This window comes from Castanea sativa, chromosome 4, assembly GCF_040712315.1.
Source record: "Castanea sativa cultivar Marrone di Chiusa Pesio chromosome 4, ASM4071231v1".
NCBI classification, from domain to species: Eukaryota; Viridiplantae; Streptophyta; class Magnoliopsida; order Fagales; family Fagaceae; genus Castanea; species Castanea sativa.
Window position 1 is genome coordinate 22,301,024 of NC_134016.1, and position 25,786 is coordinate 22,326,809.

A 25,786-nucleotide genomic window follows, 5' to 3' on the forward strand; every position below is an offset into this window, starting at 1 on the left:
TCGATTTCTATGGACTTATAAATCGAGTCCTATGGACTCGAGTTCTAGAGTGAGTACTCGACTTCCCCAAATTCGAGTTTCCAGGCAGAGAGGTCAGGCAGAGAGGTCACACATTTTTTTTTTCAGTAACTTTTGCTTACTTTTTTTTCTTATCTTTTTTTCTTCTTATCTTTTCTTACCTTTTTTTTCTTACTTTTTTTCCCGTTTTTTTGCTTTGGTTTTTTTTCTTATTTTTTTTTCCTTTTTTTTTTTCTTTTAGTCTCAACAAGAAGGACCAACACAGATGAGTATAACAGCTAATAGAAATAATTAACAACTAATTAAAAGATAAAATTAACCATTCATAATATCACAATATAGAAACAGGTACATTGGATACAGAATACTTCGATTACAAGTGCATTCAGTGATAAAAGAAAATAATAATTGTGCCGATACAACCCAGTAGTAAGTTTGAATACACAATAAAGAGAACCACAATTTACATCTACAATGGCATTCCAAAATCGAGTATCTGCATACCTGAGAAAATTATAAATATTGTCGTTAGATACCAACAGCCAAAACAACGGTACTAATCTACGTAACTTGGATAATTAATATAATCATGACATTTTATATAAAAGCATCACTTACCTAGGTTGGGTCAGTATTGCTTGTCGAAGCCCCACGAGAAAGCGAACATCTTCTACGGTTATGCCCATGTTGATGACACAGTCCACAGCTCTGCTTTTGTTGAATTCCCTCAAGTCAGAATCTGGCCTTCGGCTTCCCGGTTTTCGCCGGACCCCATCCATCTCATTCCGTATCCTAGACTTCACAGGTCGACCTTTGGCCCGCAACAGGTCTGGGTCAGGCACCCACTTTGGACCTTCCACATCCCTCCACAATGACTCTGACTTTGGCACCACAAATTGGTGTGAGTAGGTGCGAATGGCGTTGTCCAAACTATAACATGGGTCAATATATGCAGTTCCATCTTGCCCCAAGTACTGAAGAACTGTAATCGCATGTGAACAAGGGATCTTTCGATTTTGCCACTTTCCACAACCACATGTTCTGGCCAATATGTTTACTTCATGACTATGTTGTCCCCTCGAGCTATGGATGTTGTACGCGATCGTTACTTGATATACACCATGGACATTATTAAACGGCCTTACTTGGTGTGTTTTAGATTTTTTCAAATTTGCATCAAAGATTTCTAAGGCATATTTACTCCACACCTTGCCCTCCAAGAGATCATGAGTAATTTTTTTGTGTCGATCATGGAAATACGCGACAAGTTTGCTCCAAGTGAATTCAACCAGTGTAGCAATGGGCAGGCCACGGGCACGTTTGAGTACTCCATTGAAGCACTCCGAGACATTGGTTGTCATAGCCCCATAACGGTATCCACCATCACGTAGCTGGGTCCACTTCTCTATATCCTCTTTCATTAGATATGTGTATGGCATGATGGATGGGTCAAGTTCACTTACCTATTGTTCAGTGGCTGATTTCTTCCTAAGGGCCTCGATCTCAGCTTCCTTGATAGGTTGCATGTACAACTCAAATTTAGCTTCCTGAGTAGCATACCCCGCTTTCAAGGCCAATGACTTTAAAGTGGCGTCCTGAAAATGCGTGTTGAAGTTGCTAGCAACATGTCGAAGGCAACGTCTGTGGTATACTCGTACTCGTACATGATCATCTTTAGGCCAGTTTGCGATTGCCTTTCGAAAACCCTTACGTCGGTCAGAAATTATGCATATGTCCTTATTTGCTATCACATCCCCCAGTGCAAACCTGACGCAATCTAAAAACCACCTCCAACTAGGCCCTGACTCTTTGTCCACAACAGCAAAGGCGAGAGGCAAAACCTTGTTGTTGGCATCGGTGGCCATTGCAATCATCAACACCCCTCGATATTTACCATACAAATGGATCCCATCAATACTGATTACTGGCTTACAATGTCTGAATCCTTCAATGCAAGGAGCGAAAGCCAAAAATACATATCGCAATATTGTAACACCTTCCTCCCTCGGTTCAGTGAGATACCAGTACCGGGTGCCAGCTTCTTGATCCAAGTATGCCAACAACAACTTTTTCAGCCTTTCATAAGACTCTTCCCAATCATCGAATATCTTTGCAATAGCCCTTTGTTTCGCATCCTATATCTTATAGTAAGAAAGCTTATGTTCATAATACTTCCCTTTGATGTAATCTCTAAGGTGTTGAATTGTTGACGTGTGATTTTCTCGCAACATTGGAACAAATTCTGTTGCAAGAAAATTACAATCCATCATTCTACCATCAAGAGCCATGCCAAGGGTCATACAACTGTGAGGACCCCCATAAGATGTGACCATCCATGTTCCCTGTTTAGGCTTCATGACTGCTCCAACGTACCACTTGCATGACCCATCCATGCATTTCACATACAGTCTACTTTTGGTCGACCTACTAGTCAGAAAGTTTCTGTTATGCTTTGCGGCATAAATTTTTAATGCACGTTTCACCGCTTCTTTATTCGCAAAAATCAACCCCGTACAAAAATTCATGTCCGCATTCCAAGAAGAAGCAAATGCTTGCTCACCAACTTCAGGATCAACCATATTTTCCCAAGTATTTTCATAAAATGATAAGGCGAGAGGTTCATAAACGGGGGTTGCATTTGTAACATGATGAACTCTAACAGTAGGGTTTGCATCATCTTCATCACATTCATCCATATCATCAACATTAGGATTGAGAGTAATTTCATGGTCATCAGCACCCTTATCAAAGTCACCTCGCTCAATCCTCTCTTCGTACTCATCTCTATCGTCAAGATCTTCCTCAACACAGTGTTCGTCTTCATCTTCAACTACTGGAACTATAGAGGATTCACCTCGATATGTACAAAATTGATCTTCATATCTATTGCCAGGTTCGCTCTCAACTGTTCTTGGTGTCTCTTGAAAAGGGGGTGTATAGCCTCCCAACGTGGTGCATTGATCATCTAGGACTGCAAACTGTAGAGATGTAGTTGTTTGTACAATATCCTCTATGTCGACTTCTGCACGCGGCTCCAAAGTGACGTACAACTCAAAATTTGCTACTTGTTCCCATTGACGCATCTTGTGAAACATGAACTTCACATGTTTGTCTTCTGTTATCGCCATATATCTATAATTAATGCATTGATTGAGGACTTCATGTGGAGAACGGAAAGTAATATGTATGTCATGCAAAGCAGGGTTCAGTTGCAGCTCTTCCATAATTTTTATCCTCAAATCACTTAAGGTCTTTAACTTATGGCGTATCATCATATAACAGCACTGGATACCCAGACCTTGAAATGGAAATCCGTCATAAGGGTTGGCATTGCTAAGGGATCCACCGTAGTATATATTTATATAGATCATTATCAACCTATAGATCATCAAGTGCAATTGTGTTAGTGACAAATTTATAACTCTCAATCAACATCAATCACAAAACTTTGGGTATGACATGCCAACAATACTAACCTCAACCAAATTTGCATATACTCACATCCAAATCATTCTAGAGGCATGACTTTCAAAACCCATTCAAATAAGATATGATGAACAAAAATATTATAGCAACTAGTTACCCATTGAAATCTTTGTTACAAATCTGAAACAACTATATCTTGAAATAATTTATACTAAAAAGACTGTAATGGGTGTATTAGGTATCAAACTCATAATCCATTTCATACCAATGACAAAAACCTAAAAGTACTAAATATTCCTAACAATTGATCACAATATTTAGTACTAAATATTCCCAATATTAATTTTGAATAAAAACCTAGCATAATCACAATATTTGGTACTAAATATTTCCCCAATACTAAATATTCCCAATAATTAATCACAATATTAATTTTTTTTAAAAACCTACAAAATAATTTAATCACAATATTTACACTAACAAAAAATAAGCAAATATTCCCAATATGTTGTAATAACATAATTAATCACAATATTTGGTACTAAAAATTCCCAATTTACAATCACAATATTAATTTCCTAAAAAAAACTTAGCAAATAATTTAATCACAATATTTACACTAACAAAAAAAAAATTTCCAAATATGTTGTAATAACATTAATCACAATATTTAGTACTAAGTATTTCCAATAATTAATCATAATAATAATTAAAAAAAACTAACAAATAATCACAATATACTAACAAACTACCCACAAACAAACAAACTAATCACAATATTTACACTAACAAACAAAAAAACAAAAATTTTCCTAATATGTTCTAATTGTTTCTTAAAAAAAATAACCTGGCAAATAAACACTATATTTAACTAACAAAAAATATTATCAATATTGTAAAAAACATTACCTGAGAGTTGATGGAAGTTGATGAAAGTTGAGTGTGATTGTTGTGTGAGTGATGAAGTAAGTTGTGTGAGTGATGAGGGTTGTGTGAGTGGTGCTGCTATGAGAGCAGAAGAGAAATGAGAGCATAACAGAGGGTGTGAGCCGGGTAAGGGGGAAAAAGGTCCTAGTTGGGACCCACATGACACGTGGATGGATTGGGGACCATTCACAGAAATCGAGTTCAGGAGACTCGATTTTTAGAAGCAAATAAATCGAGCCTCCTTGACTCGAGTTACATCCACGTGCCCGAAAACCATGGTGCCCAAAAATCGAGTCCAGTAGACTCGATTTACCTTAAGTGATCACGTGACCAAAAATCGAGTCCAGTAGACTCGATTTACTAAAGTGATCACGTGTGCCCTCGTGAGTGTGGATAATAGAAATCGAGTTCATTGAACTCGATTTTCTTGACCAAAAATCGAGTTCATTGAACTCGATTTTTGTGCCTACGTGGCCTTCCTGTCCAGCTCAGCCAGTGCCGCGATGGAGAAATATAAACCGAAAATCGAGTCCAATAGACTCGAATTGTTAGAAACCAAATTTGTTTCAAACCTTTGCTTACTAATGATATAGTTTGAGTTTTGTAGTTAGTTCTGTAAAAACACCTAGTTTGGGACATGAAAATTTCCTAATTTATTTTGGTTATTTGTTTCCATTTCATATTGGGCCGAGATGATGAAGCCCGGTGTTGGGGGTGGTTGCATATCAACTACATATGTAATGGTAACGTAGGTTAAGCTTAAAAAGTGACTAGGAAGTAAAATACTAGGAACTAAAATTACTAGTATTTGAGAGTAGTGTGTATAGTAATAGTATTAATTATAATAAAAATATTATAAAGAAAGAGAAAGAGAGCCGGCAGTAGCAGAGGAAGGCAAGGGCAAGGGCAAGGGCAAGGCAGAGACTAGACTAGACGCACGAATCGAATCTCTGCTGAAACAAGTGAAAGGAAGAAGGATTAGAATTAGATGGGTCGCCAAGCCTTCGTCAAGCTGATCGGCTCGATCTCTAGAGCTTCTTCTTCTTCATGGACTCAGACTCGGCAATACGCCGCCGCTGCTGCGCATCCTCCGCCGGCAGTTTTCGTGGACAAGAACACTCGTGTCATCTGCCAAGGCATCACCGGAAAGAACGGCACCTTCCACACCGAACAAGCCATCGAATACGGCACCAAAATGGTCTCTTCTTTTCTCTCTCCCTGCTAACATTTTCTAGGGTTTTACAGACCAAATATTCTGGCTTATATATATATTTGAGTGTTTGTTTGTTTTATACAGTTTTTTTTTCTCAATGTGATATTTGGGATTTGCAATGTCATTTCTTTCTTTGTCCAAAATTTATTTATTTTAAATTTTCTCTTTCCTTTTTCTTCTATAAGGGGAAAAAAATCTATGATATGTTAGGCTAGCATGGATTCAGACTTCATGACAGTTACACCATTTTTATTTTATGAGAAAACATTATCATCCAGATCTTATCAACAATGATTTTATAATCAATTTTCAAGCTCAACTTATTATAAGGATTGGACTTATAAAATGAGCAATTTAGGTTTGAAACAGTAATTGAACCCTGGAGCTGAGGAAGCTTAATTGCTATCAGCAGGATTTTGCTAGAAAACCCTTTAGAGTCATTCATTATATGTTGATTTGTGCAAAAGGGCTATATTGATTTTTTTACTGCCTGCAATGTACAAGTTACAGGGCAATGCAATGGTGCAGTGTAACAATGGCTGGGTTTTGTAACAATGGCTGGGTTTTTATGCTCTTTAATGCAAGCTTTATATTGCTTGACATTACATGGAGTTGTCATGCATTGCAATTTGTATCTCATACACATGTGAGACTTGGCTTGATTATACCATGTTTGAGTGTTTATCCTTGGTTTTTAGGCTTTGTCAAATTTAACTGCAGGTTCATAGAAGGGCCACAATGGGAAGCCAGTCTTTTGTTGTGGTCTAACATTTAAGTATGCTCTTTTAAGTGCATAATTATAGCATGTATCTGGTATCATTTAGTTATGATATTTATATAATATTTAAGGTCAATATTGTTAAAAACTTTTTTACTTTTTTGAATTAGGTGGGTGGTGTAACGCCAAAGAAGGGCGGATCAGAACACTTGGGACTTCCTGTCTTCAACACGGTTGCAGAAGCAAAGGCTGAAACAAAGGCCAATGCCTCTGTCATTTATGTTCCCCCACCTTTTGCTGCTACAGCTATTCTGGAGGCGATGGAAGCTGAGTTGGATCTTGTTGTGTGCATCACAGAGGGGATCCCTCAGCATGATATGGTAAATAAAATTATGTTAGAAGGATTCTTTTTAAAAAGAGAATGTGTGCAGTGAAACTATAGCCCCGTTTGGTATAGTAGCTTAACAACATGTTTTCAGTTTTTAAACAACATTACACGCATTTTCATACATTTTTTCACCCACACGTATTTCCAAAAAATACAAACAACGTTACTAGAACAATGTTACCAAACGGCCCCTAAATTTGTTGACTATGTCATTGCAAATTACATTTCATAATTTCAAGAATGCTTGTGTATGACATGATTTGGATGAATTTCTACTTTTTTTTTTTCAAGGAATATCTGAATATCCATTCTTTTGATGGACTGGAAATATTTTTGATTCACTTTTCTAATGAATCTCAGCTATAAAAATATTTTCATGTACATGATTGTGATTGAATCTCTGGAAATCTTTTTAATTCTGTTAGCCAATGTCAATATTTCAATTCCTTTTTCTGGGGTTGTCTAGCTTATACAACAAAAATTGGTTTACAACTGACTAGTCACATTTCCACGTGATATGTGTGTGTGTGTATATATATAATATTTTTATCATTTTTGATCTGTTGACATTCCTAGTTATTATAAATTGTTTTTGACCTTTCATAGTTGATTGAAAAATGGCCTTGAAGCTAGTATTTATGGTTTCAGGTACGGGTGAAGGCTGCTCTTAACAGGCAATCGAAAACTCGGTTGATTGGGCCAAACTGCCCTGGAATTATCAAGCCCGGAGAATGTAAAATTGGAATTATGCCAGGGTACATCCACAAACCTGGTCGTGTAGGAATTGTTTCCCGATCCGGTACCTTAACTTATGAAGCTGTGAGTCCTAATTTTAACCTAATGGAGAGTTTTCTTATAAGGCATTTGTAATGGTAGTTTCATGATTTATATTTTAGAAATTGACTTGATTTGGTAACTTGATTAATAATCCATGGGACCTAGGTGAGGAGCTGACATGTTCAAAATTGAATTTCTACAGTTACAATGTTGTGTAATTTATTTTATTTATTTATTTTGATAAGTAAGAAAAATCTGTATAAATAAAACTATAGTAAAAAAGTACATAGAAAGAAAGAGAAAGAGCAAAAAAGAAAACTTAATTACAATGTTGTGTATTTTATCCTGTAATTACCTCTAATTGCCAGGTAAAAGCCCTGTGCTTGCTTATTATTTTGAATCATTGTGCCTTTCTATCAACAAGACAATAATTCCTTGTATACCCATATGCCATATTATATGACCTACAAAAGGATAATATGATATATTTTCACCCTCCCTTAAAGTATTGTGCATCATAGTTTGATGCCCTATTGTTTATTTGATATTTATAATTATTTTACTTTGCAGGTGTTCCAAACTACAGCTGTTGGACTTGGACAATCTACTTGTGTGGGTATAGGGGGGGATCCTTTTAATGGGACAAACTTTGTTGATTGCATTGAAAAGTTTCTAGTGGATCCACAGACAGAAGGTATATTGATTTTTTATTTTTTGGAATATATAGTTTAGTTTTTTCTATTTCATGGTGTGGCTTGGAAGCTATGGCTGCTAGTATTCTCCTTTTCTGGGATTTCTTGGATAATGCCTAAATGAAGGGAGTGATTACCTTTTGGGTAATGCCTCAATTGGTGGAGTTATTGGCCTTGTTGAGATGTCATTTTAAGAAATCAGAGTAGTGTGTCTGAAATGCCATATCATTATTGGCTAATGTGGAGTGTTTGGAGGGAAAGATATGGTACAACTTTTGATGAGTTGAATAATCATTGTTTTGATTAGAATCAATATTCTAGAGATGAATGTGCAATTGATTAGAGCATGCAAGAGGTTCAATTCTTCTCTCTCTCTCTCTCTTTAAAATTCAATTCCATCAAATAAGAAATGATAAGTGATTTTAAATGGTTTCACACCATATTACCCATTAGATTTGTGAAATACTAACATTATTATTGGAAGTTTGCAGGGAGTGGAGAGGATAAGAGAAGGGGCAGGGGGGAATGCTAACATTTTGTTGTGAATTTTGACACCATATTCAACATCAGTGAGGAAATTAATGTGCAGACAATCAAATAATGATGCTTTGTGCATGTCAGGTATCGTTCTTATTGGAGAGATTGGTGGGACTGCAGAGGAGGATGCTGCTGCACTTATAAAGGTATGTATGAAATAGCCCTTCCACCATATTTTAGAATGCTATGTTTTTTCCTTATCCATCAACATTAGAGTTATTATAGGCTGGTGGGAGAATGGCAGTAGCATCCCCCCACTTCCTCAAAAAAAAAAAAAAAAAAAAAAACCAATTCTGCCCATTCTTCCCTTTTTAACGAAAAGAAAAAAAACATTGACATGTACCGATAGCTTGCATTGTTTTCCTATGAAATGTTGAAAGTTGCTTTGCAAATGTTGAAGAGTCCTAAGGTTTCAGCTGACAAGGATTTTTTTTAATAAATTTTATTATTGTTTTTATAGGTAAGTTACACATGCATTTAATGGGTCTTGAACCCATGACAAAGATTCTTTTTCTATTACCTTCTTAATTTGATTGGGTGGGGGTATCTGTCATAAATTCTATTCCACAGAAGATTATCCCTATTTCTGAAATTTTGTATCTCATGGTTTCTTTAAAAAATCACATTATTATCATCAGTAAGGGTCTATTTGGTTGGAGAGATAGAAAATAGAGAGAGTATGGAAAATAGAGAGGATAGAAAAGATTTTAGTTTCTCTCATTTGTGTTTGGTTTACTCACATGCCCCTAAAGCAATAAACTATTTTTATTAAAAAATTGTGTATGAAATTAGGGATGGACATTCTATATATATATATATATATATATATATATATATATATATAAAGAACCCAAAGCAGATAAAGAAAAAAAAAACCATTAAAAAAATTGAGGGAATCAGGAAAGGAAAAAAAAAGAATGAAAAGTTAGAAGTCAAGTCGTTTGGAAATACAACGTTGCACAGTTCCTAAAAAATAGAACTTTGCACAATAATAGAAAACAAAGAAGAAAAAGATACAAAAAAGAAAAAGAAAAAAAAGAAGTAGAAGAAGAGAAGAATGTTGCAGGGACATTTTTGTCCAAATAACTGGTCCATTTTGCTGCCTAGTTTTCCCTCCATTTTGGGGAGAAAACTTTCTAGTGGGCCCCAGGAACAAACACCTGAGCCACACCATCTTTTTATCCTCTCCCCCGCCCAATCAAACACCCTCTAAAAAGTTTTCCCTCATTCTCTCTCGTCTTTTTTTTTTTTTTTTTCATCCTCTCTAGAATCCACTCTACCAAGGTCTTCTCCTTGACGATGAGGGCTTAGTTTTTGGGGCTTGAAAAATTGGTGGAATATGGTGTTTGGAATTAAGGGTCCGTTTGGATAGAGCTTATTGCTGAAAACTGAAAACTGAAAACACTGTACCAAAATAATTTTTAAATGTGTGAATAGTACTGTGGGACCCATTTTTAATAAAAAAAATTCTGTAAAGTGAAGTTTGTGGGTCCCGTAAACAGTACACGAGACCCACAGATGTACTGAAAAGTCAGCAAATGCGGTTACTGTTCATGCACAGTAGCATGAACAGTAGCCGCTGTCCCCCCTGACCCGTGCATCAGCAGAAAAAAAAAAAAAAAAACGCAGAATCGTGGACGCTGGACGCTGGCCACTGTATCCAAACTCAGCCTAATTGTGGGTTTTTAAGGTTATAGAATTGAAGTGGTGAAAGGGGGTGCAGGTGTTTTGGTTTGGGGAGGAGTGGGTTTGTGGGTAACATTGTGAGATAAATGATAAAGGTTGAAAAGGAAAAAAGTGGGGGGGGGGGGGGGGTGTTGGTGAGTGGTAATTTATGGGTTTTATAGGACAAAAAGAAAAGTAATTGGATTAAATGGATAATTACAGCATCTCCAACGATGATAATTGTTTCTTTTTTGTATTTTGCTTACAATCTTATTAGTTTAGGATTTATGGGTTTTATTTTAATTGTTTTAAATAGGTGTTTACCATAATTATTTTATATGGAACATTGTATATTTTATGACATTTTTATGTCAATTTTGCTATAAAAAAGGAAAGAAAGATTTTCTAGCGTTCTAACAAAATTCAACTTTAGTAGATCCTAGGACACTCAAGATAACACCATTTTAGTCCAGAGAGACAAGTAAAACAAGGATTAAGGCCATGGACAGTTGAACACCGTTATAGGAATTGAGTATTGAGATTTAGTTCTAGCAAAAGAGAGTACTCTCTGCTGTTGACCTTTACCCTTTGAAGAACTTGCTGGGCCACACATAATTTCTTATTTAACGTGTTCAGGAGAAGTCTACATTTCTTCTTAATGAGATTTATTACTTAACAAAAGAAGCATGTCAAGGAAAAGTGAAACAAAGTAGTTGATTAAATTCCTGTGACCTTGAAAATGAAACATCTAAAACTTAATGGAAATATTTGGCCTTGTGCTTTTAACCTTTTATAGTGACTTTCTTCTTTTTATTCAACTTATCAGGTTTGGCTTTTTTCCTTGTATACATTTTACATCTTGTACATGACGCCTTTTTATTGTTTGATCAAGTTGTAGTTTTATTATTATTTATAAAAAAAATTTATAGCTCATACTACTTAATTCTTTGTGGATCGTTATGTTTACTGCTGCAGCATTTCTTGCAATATGTATATCAGTGTGTAAACTGATCCTGTATTTAACAAACAGGAAAGTGGGACTGAGAAGCCTATCGTTGCATTTATTGCTGGTCTAACTGCCCCCCCTGGCCGTCGTATGGGTCATGCTGGAGGTATAATATTTTGACAATGCTTTAATAAGTTATGTTTGATTTGAATACACTGAACTCCAGTGCATTATAATTTTGTATGAATTGATATATATGTGCATGTAACTTATGGTTGTCTTGAATGTAGTAATGCCTATAATGAAGTTCTTTTAATGTTAGGTTTTTGTGGGAGGATATATTTTAACTGTGTTTTTGATAAATTAGTAAACTTTATTAATTAAAAGAAAAACGACACCATACGGAATATGGGAAATATACCTATCAAAAAAGTTCTTACCTATAAAAAAAAAGGGAAATATACTTTAGGTGAATCAAGGAACAAGAGAAGTACAACTATCAAGGGAATTCAATAAGCTAGAGCCCGAAACATCATTCACATGATACAAAGAGGGGGTAGCATTCCAACCACCTCCTATACCAGTCTTAGAATACTGCCCTTTCCAACTCGGCAGCATATCCACCACCCTTCCACTGCACCCCAAACAAACAAAATACAAAGGGCCATAGCACTGTTTTCATTTGACACAGTAGCAATAAATGTTCAACGGACTCCCCATCTTGCTGACTTACACATACAGTACCATTTCACAATTAGAACCCTCCGTCTTTGTAAATTATCAGTAGTAATGATCTTTCCCAAGGCTGTAGTCCAAGCAAAGAAAGCCACTTTGTTAGGCACTTTTACTCTTCCATGGCAAAAGGAGTTGCTGGCCCTACATTCAACACTTTATAATATGATTTAACTTCAAAAAGCTTTCCTTTTGTTGGCACCCAGCAAATTTGCATCCTTTGCATCCCTTGTTATTTTTGTTGAGGAGATCAGCTGGAAGAAATCTGCCAACATTCCTAATTCACAATCTTGCAAAGCCCTGTAAAAAGTCACTTCCCACTGAATCGGAACCCTTCCTCCAACTGATGGGTCCGATTCAGTGGTGATGCTGAGACAATTGAACTTGTAACTGTGTTGTTTGAACTCTCTGAGTTGTTACTAACCTTTAGATTAAACCTTTTCAAGTTAAATGTGCATTTGCCAATTTGTATATTCTTACTAACCTTTAGATTAAACCTTTTTAAGTTGATGGGATCCTCTCTCTCTCTCTCTCTCTCTCTCTCTCTCTCTCATTTTGAGAGGTTCTATGTCCATCTAATTGTTGCATATGAAATGAAAAAAAGTATCCTTAATTGGAGCTATTTTCTTTGCTCGTCTCTGCATGTGCAGCTATTGTGTCAGGTGGGAAGGGCACGGCCCAAGATAAGATCAAGACCCTTAGAGAAGCTGGGGTTACAGTGGTAGAGTCTCCTGCAAAGATTGGTGTTACCATGCATGATGTTTTTAAGCAGAAGGGCCTTGTTAGCTAGTTTGGTTGATTGTTTTACAATATTATATACATTTTGTTCTTGGACAATATCCAAAACGGCGTGAAATGTACACCTTGATTTTAGAACTGATCCTAATGTTGGTAGAGGTTTTGGAAAGATGAGATTTCTTTCCCTTTGGTTTTGAACCAAAGTGAATGGCATTGAATAACAACGGTCTTTATCCGGTAAGTACATTTAATGTTTTTTATTTTAATTAATGGTAGTTTTGTTACATTGAGGGTGTTTTAGCAAAATAATCCGATTTAACTCTTTGGATTTTTACTTCATATGGAACCTTGTAATAAGTTGTTGACAAAGGACAGTTTCTTTCCAAACATGTTGGATTGCATTTTTTTTTTTTTATTTTTTAAAGTGTACGTGCAATTTTATTTAAATCAGATGTTATTTACTCTTTATACATAAATGATACATAAACTCATTTTTTATGCATAATTAAAGCTATAAAAACTTGGAATTTAAACATTTAATTGATAATGTGATTGCTGATATTTGATTTTTTTGAAATTTTGCAAGCAGAGTGTAATATGAAAATATATTCTAACAGTGTATTTGTTAAAATTCACATCCATATAAGGGCAGTTTGAAACTTTGTAATTTTTCTATCATTGTTGATTTTTATTTTTTATGTTATACTAGATTAAAATCGGTGTTGGTGGAATTGATATAATAAGTTTCGAATGATTTTGTAACTGAAAGTTTCCCACGCATATATTTGTATTATTAATTTTTAGATCTCAGATTCTAATCAACCCTGTGGCTGGTCAAAATAGTTTCTCAAATACCAAGAGTTCTGTAGTTTAATTGCTTCGCATATTTTAATGTTTTCAAGAGACCTAACTCCACTTAATAATGATATGTGTGTGTGTTTTGAATTTCTTTTTGCCATTGTATTTAAAAAAGGTTAATTAACTTGATTGCATTAAACTCACCTGTTTTTGAAATTGTTTTAAAATTACCTGCATATGGTTTTAAAAGTGTCATTTTATCCACTTAAAATCATCTCTCTAGATTTATGTAACTCATCTAGTCACTTTTACCGTTAAATAAATAAATAAAAGATCTAAAAGTGGGTTTTTTAAAAATCAAGAACAAAGAATGTACTTGAAAGAGCTAACCCATTTAGATTTGGGAAAAAAATTGGCATTTACCACCTAATTTACAAATTATGCAAAAAAAAAATTTACGTTTTGAAGCTATTTAGCAAAATGTCCATGTTTTTTAAACTCGATTTTAACAAAATCGAGTTACAGGTAGAACTCGACGTTAGTAATATTCTATGCATATTTTGCCACTTAAATTTTTTATAAAATTTAATGGAATTGAATATTGCATAGAACTCAATTTTGAGGATATCGGGCTTTACATATAACTTGATTTTGTTAAAATCGAGTTTAAAAAAACAATAGCATTGTGCTAAATAGTTTCAAAACAAGGACCTTTTGGTGTATAATTTGTAAAATAGGGTCAAAAGCCAAATTTTCCCTTCAGATTTGAGCTCAAATATTGCATTTTCATGGGGAGTATGAAAAGAGCTAAAATGACTTTCTCTCCTATCTGCTATCTGCAGGTTGCCGCAACAATTAATAAATTTACATTCAGCCAAAAAATAATAATAATAATAAATTTACAAAAAAATCTATTTTGCGAATGGGCAAAGGACAATATCAAGAGATTTGGGACCAATTGGGCACCTGGGGTCCACTTAAAAGGAGGTACTGTAAATGATGGAGAGAATCTTGGGCATTTGATGGTGGAAGCAGCGTAAACAAAGAATCAATTTCACTTTCTGAAATAACAAAAGCAAAACTGAAAGGCTTTTTGACAATATGAGTATTAAAAGCCTCATTTTTCCCCGATTAAATCAAAGAACCTATAAACAAAATTAAGAAAAAATACCTTTTAGTTTTGCATAAAAGAAATAAATAACTTCCACAAAAATGCAAACAAAATACAAATGCATATATATATCAAACCCAAAAACATTTAATAGGGTGTCAACGAAAGTCCCTCTGAAGGTTAAGTCAATGATTGAATGATCTCTACTAACTCAAGTATGAGAGCTAGGAAATTACATGTAACTTTTGATGTTTATATAGTAATATAGAGCTGATCAAGCTCCCGTGAATGTAGAGTTTTTCCTTATAGGGAGTGCATAGAGTTAATGCCCCAAGATCTTTGGGCTTAACTTCCCATATTTGGAGGATTAGAATATGAAGAAGGATATTTGGGCATGGTGTGCAAGTTCTTTCCATATGTGGATAGTTGGGTGGAGAATATGCAAGATGATGTGTAAGGTTGAGTACAATGGATCATTTGCCAGAAGGTATTGTGGTGGTCCTTCTTATGTTTCGGGCTGGATTGCTCTTGATGTACCCTAGCTCATAATTTTGGGGTAGGAGAGTCAAGACTGGCCTAACAGAAACTCACCTTAGACTAGCTTGTGCGCAAGTTGGGCCCTCCCTATGCTGAAGCGCCTTGGCAGGAACCTTGAACGTATCATGTGCTCACAGGCACCACTAATCTTGGGTGTAACCTAGGCATCTTGTTGTAGTCCCATGCAAAGACATCTCTGAACTCTTTCAATAGCAGGATCAATTCCGCTTCCCTAATAGCTTTGAACTTATGGAAATCGGTCTTGGCTTTAGTAGGTCTATGCCTATGTCAACTTCTTTTAACTTTTCTTTTGCTGTTATTTGTGCGTCTTTTTCTGTTGCAACCTCTCTTTCACTTTCTGTGTCACTTTCTTCTTCTGAATTTTCTTAGGCCACACAGCACACTAAACTCTTATGTTGTGACCTTTGCTCGGGACCCCCTCACGTACTACAAGTGGGTCCCGCGCACCTTCATAACTTGTAAACTATCCTGCATTTAGGTGTCTGGATCTTAACACATTGTGGCATAACACTTACCTCCGAAGTGGGCGCTTCTTTCCTTTTCTTCCTCCGCATTAGCAACTCTCTCAAGTCAGGCTTTAGGTCGTCCTGGACGTTCTCCAACCTGGGGACAAAGGTGCCTTGCAGTTTAGACACCGAACTTTCACAAGACAGTGCCCACTTGTCATAGAATATGGTTTCTACTATGTGGGCTTTTGCTTGCTCAAACGGTGACGAGTTTTCCGTTATTCGTATCATCCTGCCATTCAATCTTCCTTTCACGCATTGATGATAGATGGATGGAACTAGACGGTGCTTATGCAACCATGGTCTTCCCAAAAATATATGATATGAAACTTTCATTTTCACTACATGGAAGCGGACCAAGGATGCTATTAGCCCTACTTTTAGCCACAACCGTATATGGCCTATGGTATATTCACCTCTTCTTCCGAACCCTGTTACTTCCATTGGACATCCTTAAATCTTGCTTTCTAAAATTCCTGCTGTTTGTAGCATGCTGAGTAGGATGAGATTCATTGAAGCGCCCGTATCAACTAGGGCTCTCTTAATGTGGATTTGGTTTATGAAGGGTGCCAAGTAGAAAGGCCTCTTGTGGTCTGAGTATTTTACTTCCATGTCCACATTGCTTAAGGTAATTTTGTTGGTGTCTTGTAGGAAAGCTTTGTTAGCTTTGGTGTCCGCCGCGAGGCATTCTACTCTTGCCCCTGAGGTGATGCTTACTAGATCCTCCGTGGCAATTCTTCGTTCGTTGGCTGTGAGTTCTAGTTGATTGAACAAGTTCTTGAACCTAGAACTTTTCTGCAAGGTGGTAATGGCTGCGATAGGCAGGGCTAGCCTTTCTTCTTCATCCTCTCTAGAATCTATGCAAATAACAACTGCTGCTACTCCTTTTCCCTTGTGGTTCAGGAGTGGGTTTCTTTGTACTTCTGGCTGGGACAGCTCAAGGTTTCCTTCTCTAATATTGCGGTGCACTAGTCTGTGGAGTGCCCAGCATTTTGCCATAGGATTTTGCACATAATTATGCAAACGGCAGAAACGTGGGTCCCTCCGCTCTTCCTCGGTGGGTTCTCTGGAGACTTGATTGGGTTTGAAAACCCCATCTGCAATCCATTTGTCCAGGAGCACATCTAGCTCCTTTGGTGTACATAGTAGTTTCGGGAGAGTTTCATGCTTCCTCCAATCTAATTTCCTCTTTTTCTCACCAATGGATACTGCCATAGCCTGCGGCATAGATCTCCACTCCTTGGGCTTGTCAAAACTGAGTCTGACTGATTAAGCAGTCTTTCTAGCCTTTTGGAGCAATTGCGCAAATTGCAAAATCTCCAGGTTTTCTAGGAGAGCTCTATATTCCATGATCATGTTTCCCATGCACATTTCTACCAATGTCTTCTCTTCACAGTGATCATAGCAATCAAGGGCTATGTCCCTAAACCTCTTGATGTACTCCATCAGGTCTTCACCATTCTTTTGCTTAGTTCCTTGCATACTTGCAAGCTTTACCATTTCTTCTTCGTGAAAATACTTGGTGCAGAACATGTCTACCATATCATCTTATGTCAAGATTGACCCTGGCTTCAAGCTAGTGTACCAAGTGTACGCTCGGTCACATATGGATTAAGAAAACTCCCGAAAACACAAATACTCATCTACTACATAGGGACCAAGGGTGTCAATAAACTTACTTATGTGCTCAACAACACTTCCTCTTCTGCCATTGTATTGTGCGAAATTTCGCTGCTCATATCTCTCAGGATATGGCTTGCTGAGTATCCTTAGAGGCTTTGGAGGCCTTTATGCATGGAACCTTTCTTTGGGCGCCTTGGTCCTTTCCTGCTCCAAAAGTGCTGCCACTTCGACCATTGTTACAAAACGCTATACTGCGTTTTGTGGGCCATCGCCTACAAGGGTTTATTCCTTATCTGACGCATGATTTAGGTCATGTTGACTTCCTTTCTCTTTCATCTTTTCCACCTTTTTCTGGTGAATCTCTTCCATTAGTTGCTGTTGGGAATGCTGCACAGATTGCAGCACCTTGATTAAAAATTTGGTATTGTTAGCAGGGATTCTTTGCTGCTGCGGCCCAGCTCCCGTTCCATTAACACCTTTCGCCTGATTAGGTTGGCGGGGCATGGCGTGGCTAGCCTCGATTCCATATGTGAGGGTACAGTACTCATATTTCGCGTCATCTTTAATCTCAGGGGTATAACTTGCAAGGGCTTTATTTTCTTTTCCTGTCTTTTTCCCAACTCCCTAGTGAAGTTGTCAATTTAAATGTGGTGGGCCTTTTTGTGTTTCGAGTTGGATCACACTTGTTGTGCCATGGCCCGTAATTCTAGTGTAAGAGAGTCGGGACTGGCCTAATTGAAACTCACCTTAGGCCAACTTATGGACAAGTTGGGCCCTCCTTATGCTGACACACCCTAGTAGGAACCTTGAACGTATTACGTGCTCACAGCAGGAAAGACTGTTACAAATGTTATAGCAGGAGGCAAGATGCAACAGGATAACTAAAACATTTTAATTAAACATTTTCTACTGATAACAGTAATACATAAGGAACTCCACGAAGGAATATATCACAACATGATTACGAGTGGCAAGGCCATGACAAAGAGAAATTAATAGTAAGGTAATTGGTTTGTCATTGATCAACCAAAGCAAGAGAAAATAAGATTCATCTAATAATGGAATGGGTTTAGCTCTTTAGCAGATGCAAGTCCAAAGAGGAAACCAATCTCCAATGTGAATAACCTCAGAGAAGGGCCACATTACACACTTTGGAGAAAGGACCTAGATGGCTTGATCTTGGATTCTCGATTCATTAGAGAGTGGGCTATTGACATGGAGAGAATAGGTAGCCTATTGATACATGCTTTTACTCCTATCACTCATGTTTTCTCATTACTTTTGGTTTTTTGTATTCTTTCTTTCTATTCTTCTTTGTTTGCTCTCTTTTCTTTTCTTTCTATCTTTTTGTTTCTTTTGTTTGCCGTGGTCTGTTTTCTTTTCACTATGCACATCTATGGCCTTTTATACTGTCTGTCGTGATAGGATTTACCATTTTTATCCCTTAACCACTTTTGGCTGGTTGTAAGTGTCCTTCCAGGATTGCCGGCTGCCCAACCACCACCACTACACTATGTTGTGCACACCGCGCCTCATTACCATACCAAAATGGTTTTGTTTTTTCTCTTACCTCCCTTGATACTCCCATCTGGATAAAGGTTAAATTTCTTCCATACCAACCTCTATAGCATGCATCTAGTGATTCCAGCTCATGCTTGCCTCTTTTAGATGAGATGTCATCCGAGCAAGACATTTTTCCCAAAAGAGCTTAAGCAAGAACCCTAAATAGGCTCCCCCTTCTCCCCACTGCTAGACCATATCCTCTTTTACCTCTGACCCGTGGCTCACCTCCCTTGTATTGGTTACATATAGGTAGGTAGTGCCTGAGCCTTGTGTGCATGCTCTACTTCGCCTGTGTCCATTGCTTTTCTAGCCTTCATGCGTTTGCTAATGCCTCTAGGTTTGTCTGATTCTGCTACACACTCTGGTATTTGTTTAACTCTTGTTGCATTAATGATATATGGGCCTTTGGGCTTTCGTTCTACGCATCCCATCTCTTCTTCGGACTGGACATTGCTTAGGTATGGGTTTTGCCCTTCTTACACGGCCCATGTCCCCTTCTATCTTGCGTTTGTGGGCTTACTAGCACTCTTGCCATGCCACGACATTACTCCTACTATAATATCACTTATCCTTTTTTCCTTGTTGTCATATCTGGGCTTACGGGTTGAGGCACCTACCATGTCAATTTCCTATATTATCCCTTTTTTTGGACTTTATTGCCTAGCATTCCTACTGGGCCAGTCCATTCCATCCTTTGGGCTTCCTTGACCCATTTTATTCCTTGGGCTTTCTCTGCCCTTTTTATTCCTTGGGCATCCTCAACCCATTTCATTCTTTCTTTCCTCTTTCGCTCCTATGAGTTTTTTGCGAAATCCTTTGGGCTTCCCCAGCCCAATTACCACATTCCTTACTTTACGAGCTTATTGGTCTTTGTGCCAATCCTTATGAATTTACTAATTCCTTTCTTGGGCTTCCCCGACCTATTTACTAATTCATTCCTTGGGCTTCCTTGGTCCATTTTCTTTCTCCTTGGCCACTTACTGTTTTTGTGGGCCTATTGACCATTATTCTTGCCATTCTTGCTCAATGGTCTTTATTTTACTATTTTCCTTGTCCATTTTTCTCATATTGTTAGGCTTTTTTTGCCATTGGGCCCTTTTGCCAAAAGTGGGCATCAACATTCGGCCCCTTGAGCATATGAGTTGCTCTTGCAATTCATATGCAAATACTAAAACAATTCTCTCTCTTTTTTGCGGGTTTTTTGAACAGTGGGCCCTGCCTTATTTCCTTTCTTACCGTGAACAATGTTGTCTCTTTGAATTCCCTAATTTAGCAGTTCTTTTGAAACATAACCTCTGCTTCATTAATACGATGCTTCTTTTGACGGCTGACCCGTTGGCTCCTTTTACATCACTTTTATTGTCCTTTGCCCTTGGGCTTTTCCTTTTCCCATCATTCTTCAAACCTCTTTTCTTCTTCCTTTCTCTTCACCGTGTCGTCTTACCCAAATCTTCACTACCTATCTTCTCTATTCAAACGCTTTTTTTATGTCACTAGCGAAAGATGAAGGTTCTTCTCACCATAAGGAAATAGAGGTCGCCGCCGATGATCCTCCTACCAAAACCATGGGTGAAGAGACTCCCCTCTCCGAATTGGACCGCTCCGAGGAGGAAGGGGGTCGCTACCTAAATAGTGAGTGCCCTCCCCTTATCGACTCGTGGTATGATACTCACATTCACTTCCTCGTAGCGCCCGGTGAGTATTCGCCTTTACCCCTAGGCCGTGTGTGGCTTTCCATTTGCTACCGTAATACGGAGGTTTCTTAGGCCCTGTTGGTTTCCACCTTTCTTGATCTTGATATACGTCAAGGGATATCGATTCTTGTGCCCATTCTCTTTGAATTTGGGTTGGGTACTTCCTTGGGTTGGAAGTAGTGGATGCATAAAGAGTTGTCTGACATGGGTTTCACGGTGGCGTTACAGCAGGCCAGTGTGTTGAAGGCCATTGTTTCATCTCGGTGCTTGTCCAACTACTAAGACTTGTTCAATCTTTGTCATTTGGTCCGCCGATGGTGCAACACTACCCATACCTTCTTCCTTTCTTGCGGTGAGATCATCGTGACCTTGGAGGATGTGGCAAACCAACTATTGTTGCCTATCCTTGGTGACACAGACCCGTGAAATATTGAACTTTCCTTTGAGGAAAAGGCTGTGGAGGCCGAGTAAAGGAAAGGGATGAGTGGTAACGTGAAGTTGTCCCATTAGGTTGGGGTTTTCTCCAAGGTTTCCAATGCTATCCACCGTGCAGCCTTCGTCGCATTTTGACTTTGTAAGTTTATCTTTGGCTCTCACCCACATTATGCCGCAAAACCTCTTTACTTTCAATTAGCCATAAAAATTTCTCTCAGGGTGAGTCTACCATTGGCCCTTATGTTCCTGGGTCATTTGTATGTGTAGTTGGATATTCTACAAGGTGATGAGTGGCAAACGGGCTCCTACCACATAGTTACTACTTCTGCCCATAGTACCATATTGCAACACTAGCTGTGAGAACATTGTGCCAGTCACTTAGCTAAGTGCAAGTCCGCCCATTTCGCCAAAGAGAAGTACCGGTCTTTTTTCGAAGATTATTATTGATTTTTGTGGTCACTTTGTTTCTGATTTTCCGTTGGCTTACTGTTGGGTTAGGTTGAAACCATTTGGGTATCCTGCCGTTGAGTTCTTCGATAAGGGAGTTGGTTTTTCTTGGAAGCCTTACAGAAATTTAGGCAGTGGTTTCACATGTGTTGATTCAGTCATGGGTCCCTTTACAGACACTGCTGGGACCACCACTTCGTTGACTGCCTTTGATGAGAGGGGGATTACGTACTTGGCAGCCACTAATGCTGGGTGGTTGCCTTATCTGACTGATGAGGGCATCCGTTTCGTTCATTATTCTGCCAACAGAGTGAGGAGGTAGTTTGGGTTGGATCAAGACATACCTGATGATTTTTGCACCCTAGTGCTTTTGAGTTTTGGAGTAGGCATTTTACAATAGTTACCATTCTGGGCTCACAGAGAAAGGGTCTTTGTATAACTGCTATGCATGGGTATTAGCTGGCCACATTGGCTTCAACAGAAGTACCAAGGATGCCTTCCGCCGCCACTAACTCATTCATTAATTCAGACAAAGAATAAATCTTTTTGTTCATATTGTAATTGAGTCTGAATTCCTTGAATGATTCTGGTAGTGACTGGAGTATCATATCCACTTGGGATTCTCCATCAATGTCGGCACCTAAAACTTCTAATGTGTTCAGATTAGCAATCATCCTGAGACAATGCTCTCTCACTGAACTTCCTGCAGCCATTTTGGTATTATAAATTTGTCTCATGGTTTCTTGCCTTGCAAAACGACCTTGCTCACCAAACATCTCCTTCAGACTATGCATTATGTCCGAAGCAAGTTCTACATCCTGCATTTGATGCTGTAGAACATTTGAGATAGATGCTAGGATGTAGCACTTGGCCATCTCATTAGATTTCTACCAACGATCATATCGCTGTTTTTCCTCAAGAGGAGCATCTAATGAAGGAAAGTTAGGACATGGTTGAGTAAGCACATATTTATGCTCTTTAGCAGTAAGAACAATATCCAAATTTCTTTTCCAGTTAACATAGTTGGATTCAGTCAGTTTGTTTTGGTTCAGAATAGAAACAAGTGGGCTAAATGATGCCATGATAAAATCTGAAAATAATAAACATGAATATAATAAGTAGACTGGACATTATCAATTTAGCATATAAGCATATAATATGGAACCTTAACAAACCCATAAAATAATATATACAACGACAACCCAATCTCATATTCAATATCCCTCAGCATAGAGTGAACATAAAATACTATGATTGATTGAGAACTATTCTCATTATTATTAGTGCTATCATGATAACTCTTATCAAACACTAATAATATGTCGTTTTACATTTAGCCTCTAAGTAATAATAGTAAGAACTCAGCATAGAGGATACTATAATACTTAGTCTAGTGTATACCATTGTCTAGAATCATGTGTAACCACATTTCATCCCTTTAACAGGCTTATTTTGTAGTACCATGATAAAACACCCTCCACATGGAATGCAAAGCTCGAAGCTAAGACAAGGTGTTTATCAAACCACTATAAACCAGGAAATTCAATCTTGTAGGACCATGAAATAAATACTCTCCGCATGGAATGCTAAGCTCGAGGCAAAGACAAAGTATAAATTTCACACTACTATGAACCAACAATGGAGGCCGTGAGATCCAATCCTTGTATCTCTCTCCCACTAGATATTTTACAATAAAGGTTTTTTAAGATCAAGAATGATAATAACGCTAGACACATGAAAAACATAATCCTAATCTCATTAGGAATAAATTTCATAATCCTAGCATTAATTAATATATATATATATAAATATATATAACGTAATAAAAACCTTTATTACATATAAAAATCCATATTATATTATATATAATATAATACACAAATTAATATATGTAATATATAATTATTACTTTTTAAATATATATATATATATATATATATATATATATATGAATGCAAGTTGGCCATAAAATATATATATATATATATATATATATATATATATATATATATATATATATATATGCATGCAAGTTGGCCATAAAATATGCAAGACATTAAAAAACTTTGAATAGCCAAGTCATGCACTCCATGCAATTGGATTAAGTCCAAGCCATGCAAAACAAATGGGCCAAGCGGTGCATGTACAAGTTCAAGCCGTGCATTCTTCTTAGAGTTACAAACAGTTACTACCAAACAATAACCACCATTTCAAGATACGACACTATTCACACCAACTTCCAATATATACATATATATATACGGATTCAATCATTCTAACGTAACAATGCTTTATATGCAATCCGTACATGAATCCATTAACAATTCCTTATATTCAATCAACCATATATAACAATTCTTGGTATACAATAAACATATATATATATATATATATATGTTTTTCTTTTCCTTTTTTTTTTTAAAGTCATATATCAATGGCCATCACGAAGACACAAAAAAAGACAGTTTTCTTAAATTTCTGAAACTCAATCACACGCTATACAATCATGATATGAAAACCTAGCTCTGATACCAATTGAAGGAAAAATTCTGGTCTTGTATCTCATACAAAACACATAGCAGAAGCAACAAACAAGGATCTATTTCATTCATGATTGATAACGTGCACTATGTAAATTTCAGAATTTAAGAACAAGATGGCGTACCTTGGTGTGGAGAAATTCAAAACAAAGATTAGAAGCACTTGGGAGCACTCTTAATTTTCACTCCAATTCCACTTTACGCCCAAGATGTGTGGTCTCTCAATCAGTTTTCCAAAGGGAGAATGAAAGTGTGTCTCACACTCTCTCACACACCGTTTCTTATTTTTCTTTTCTTTCTCACTCACCGTTTCTTATTTTTCTTTTCTTTCTCACTAATAAAAATTTTGTATGTTTCTCCCTTTATAACTAACTGATTATCTAATTGGGCTGGCCTATTGGGCCTTTCCAATTGGGCTTTAGTGTGTGGCTTGGAGTGGGACCAAAAGGGACCAATAAGACACTAGCTCCAATGGGCCTTGGGCTTTTCCGTCAACTCTTGACAAGTCCAAAGTTACCATTAATTATATTTAATACCACTATATAAATATAATTGCACTCTAGGCCTTATTAATAAATTATATCCCAAGACTTTATTATACACGTAACCCCTTCATAAAATATTCGTAGTAACACAAAGTCATAAATGTAGACTGTCACTTTGTAAATTACTACATCTTATCCTTGAGTACCCGGTTTAATTCTTTAAAGTTATTCATTATATATTTACGAAATCCAATTTCATAAATATATACTTTAGTAATTTCTTACTAAAGTGGTTAGGCCTAACTCTCTGAATAACTGAACACATTAAACTTATCTCAAGAGAATATTTTATATCTCCATCAAGAGACTATGAATTCCATCTTGAGAATATATGTTCCATCAACACTAAATGTGGCTGCCCAACATACTGAGGTTTTGACCGTCACTTTAGATCTCACTCCTGATATATCAAAGTAACCCACACCTCATGATCAGGTTCATTATTCTCTCAGGATTAAGAGTTCATGCAAATTGAAGTCGTGAGATTTATTATTCATTTGACAGTCGTTAGGAGAATAATAAATCTCACAGCGGTCCTATTCAATATGTCTTAACTCTTAAAACATATCAACATATCAATTAGAAGTCTCCACTTCCATGATCAAGACAAATCATCTTAGTTGATACGTTATAGTCTTCGCAGATGAAATGCCCAATTTCATCACCGACTACGAACTATAAATTCTGAGTTTACAAAGAACTTGCAATTTACATCTTCTGTGACTTTTCACATAAATCACATACAATGCATCTCATGGACTATATAATAATGTCCCATATTCATGTTACCATTATTTTAGATAATAATAAAATAACTTTATCAATCACAATATTAAGTCATACATCATGTCATACATAATGTCATACATAATATCATACATAACATCATACAATATAATTTAAGGGCACTAATCCTAACACCCGATACCAATGACCTTGATCCTGCAGACTTCTGGGATGTTGGAGCTTCTTACATTGATTTCATGGCTTCCAAGTTCCTAGGGAGTGCATTGCCCACTAGGAGGGAGTCTATAATAGCTGTGGGGACTTTATGCAGGGATTTCTCTTCGGTCAATCCACGAGGGAGCACTGCCTTAAGTTATTGGGGAGTGTGATGAACGTCATTGAGCATAACTTCATCGATATTGTGATTGTTGAGAGGATTTTTGCAACGGAGGACTGCGGTTCA

General features: G+C 37.1%; 1 protein-coding gene across 1 annotated transcript; it reads left to right on the top strand.

Annotated features, from left to right (window-relative positions):
- Positions 1-5,126: 5,126 nt before the first annotated feature.
- LOC142631028 (succinate--CoA ligase [ADP-forming] subunit alpha-1, mitochondrial) lies at positions 5,127-13,061 on the top strand. Its single transcript, XM_075805087.1, has 7 exons — positions 5,127-5,569; positions 6,473-6,682; positions 7,339-7,509; positions 8,038-8,161; positions 8,781-8,842; positions 11,392-11,473; positions 12,690-13,061. The coding sequence occupies exons 1-7, from the start codon at positions 5,360-5,362 to the stop codon at positions 12,827-12,829; spliced, it is 999 nt and encodes a 332-aa protein (XP_075661202.1). The 5' UTR covers positions 5,127-5,359; the 3' UTR covers positions 12,830-13,061.
- The last annotated feature ends 12,725 nt before the right edge of the window (positions 13,062-25,786 follow it).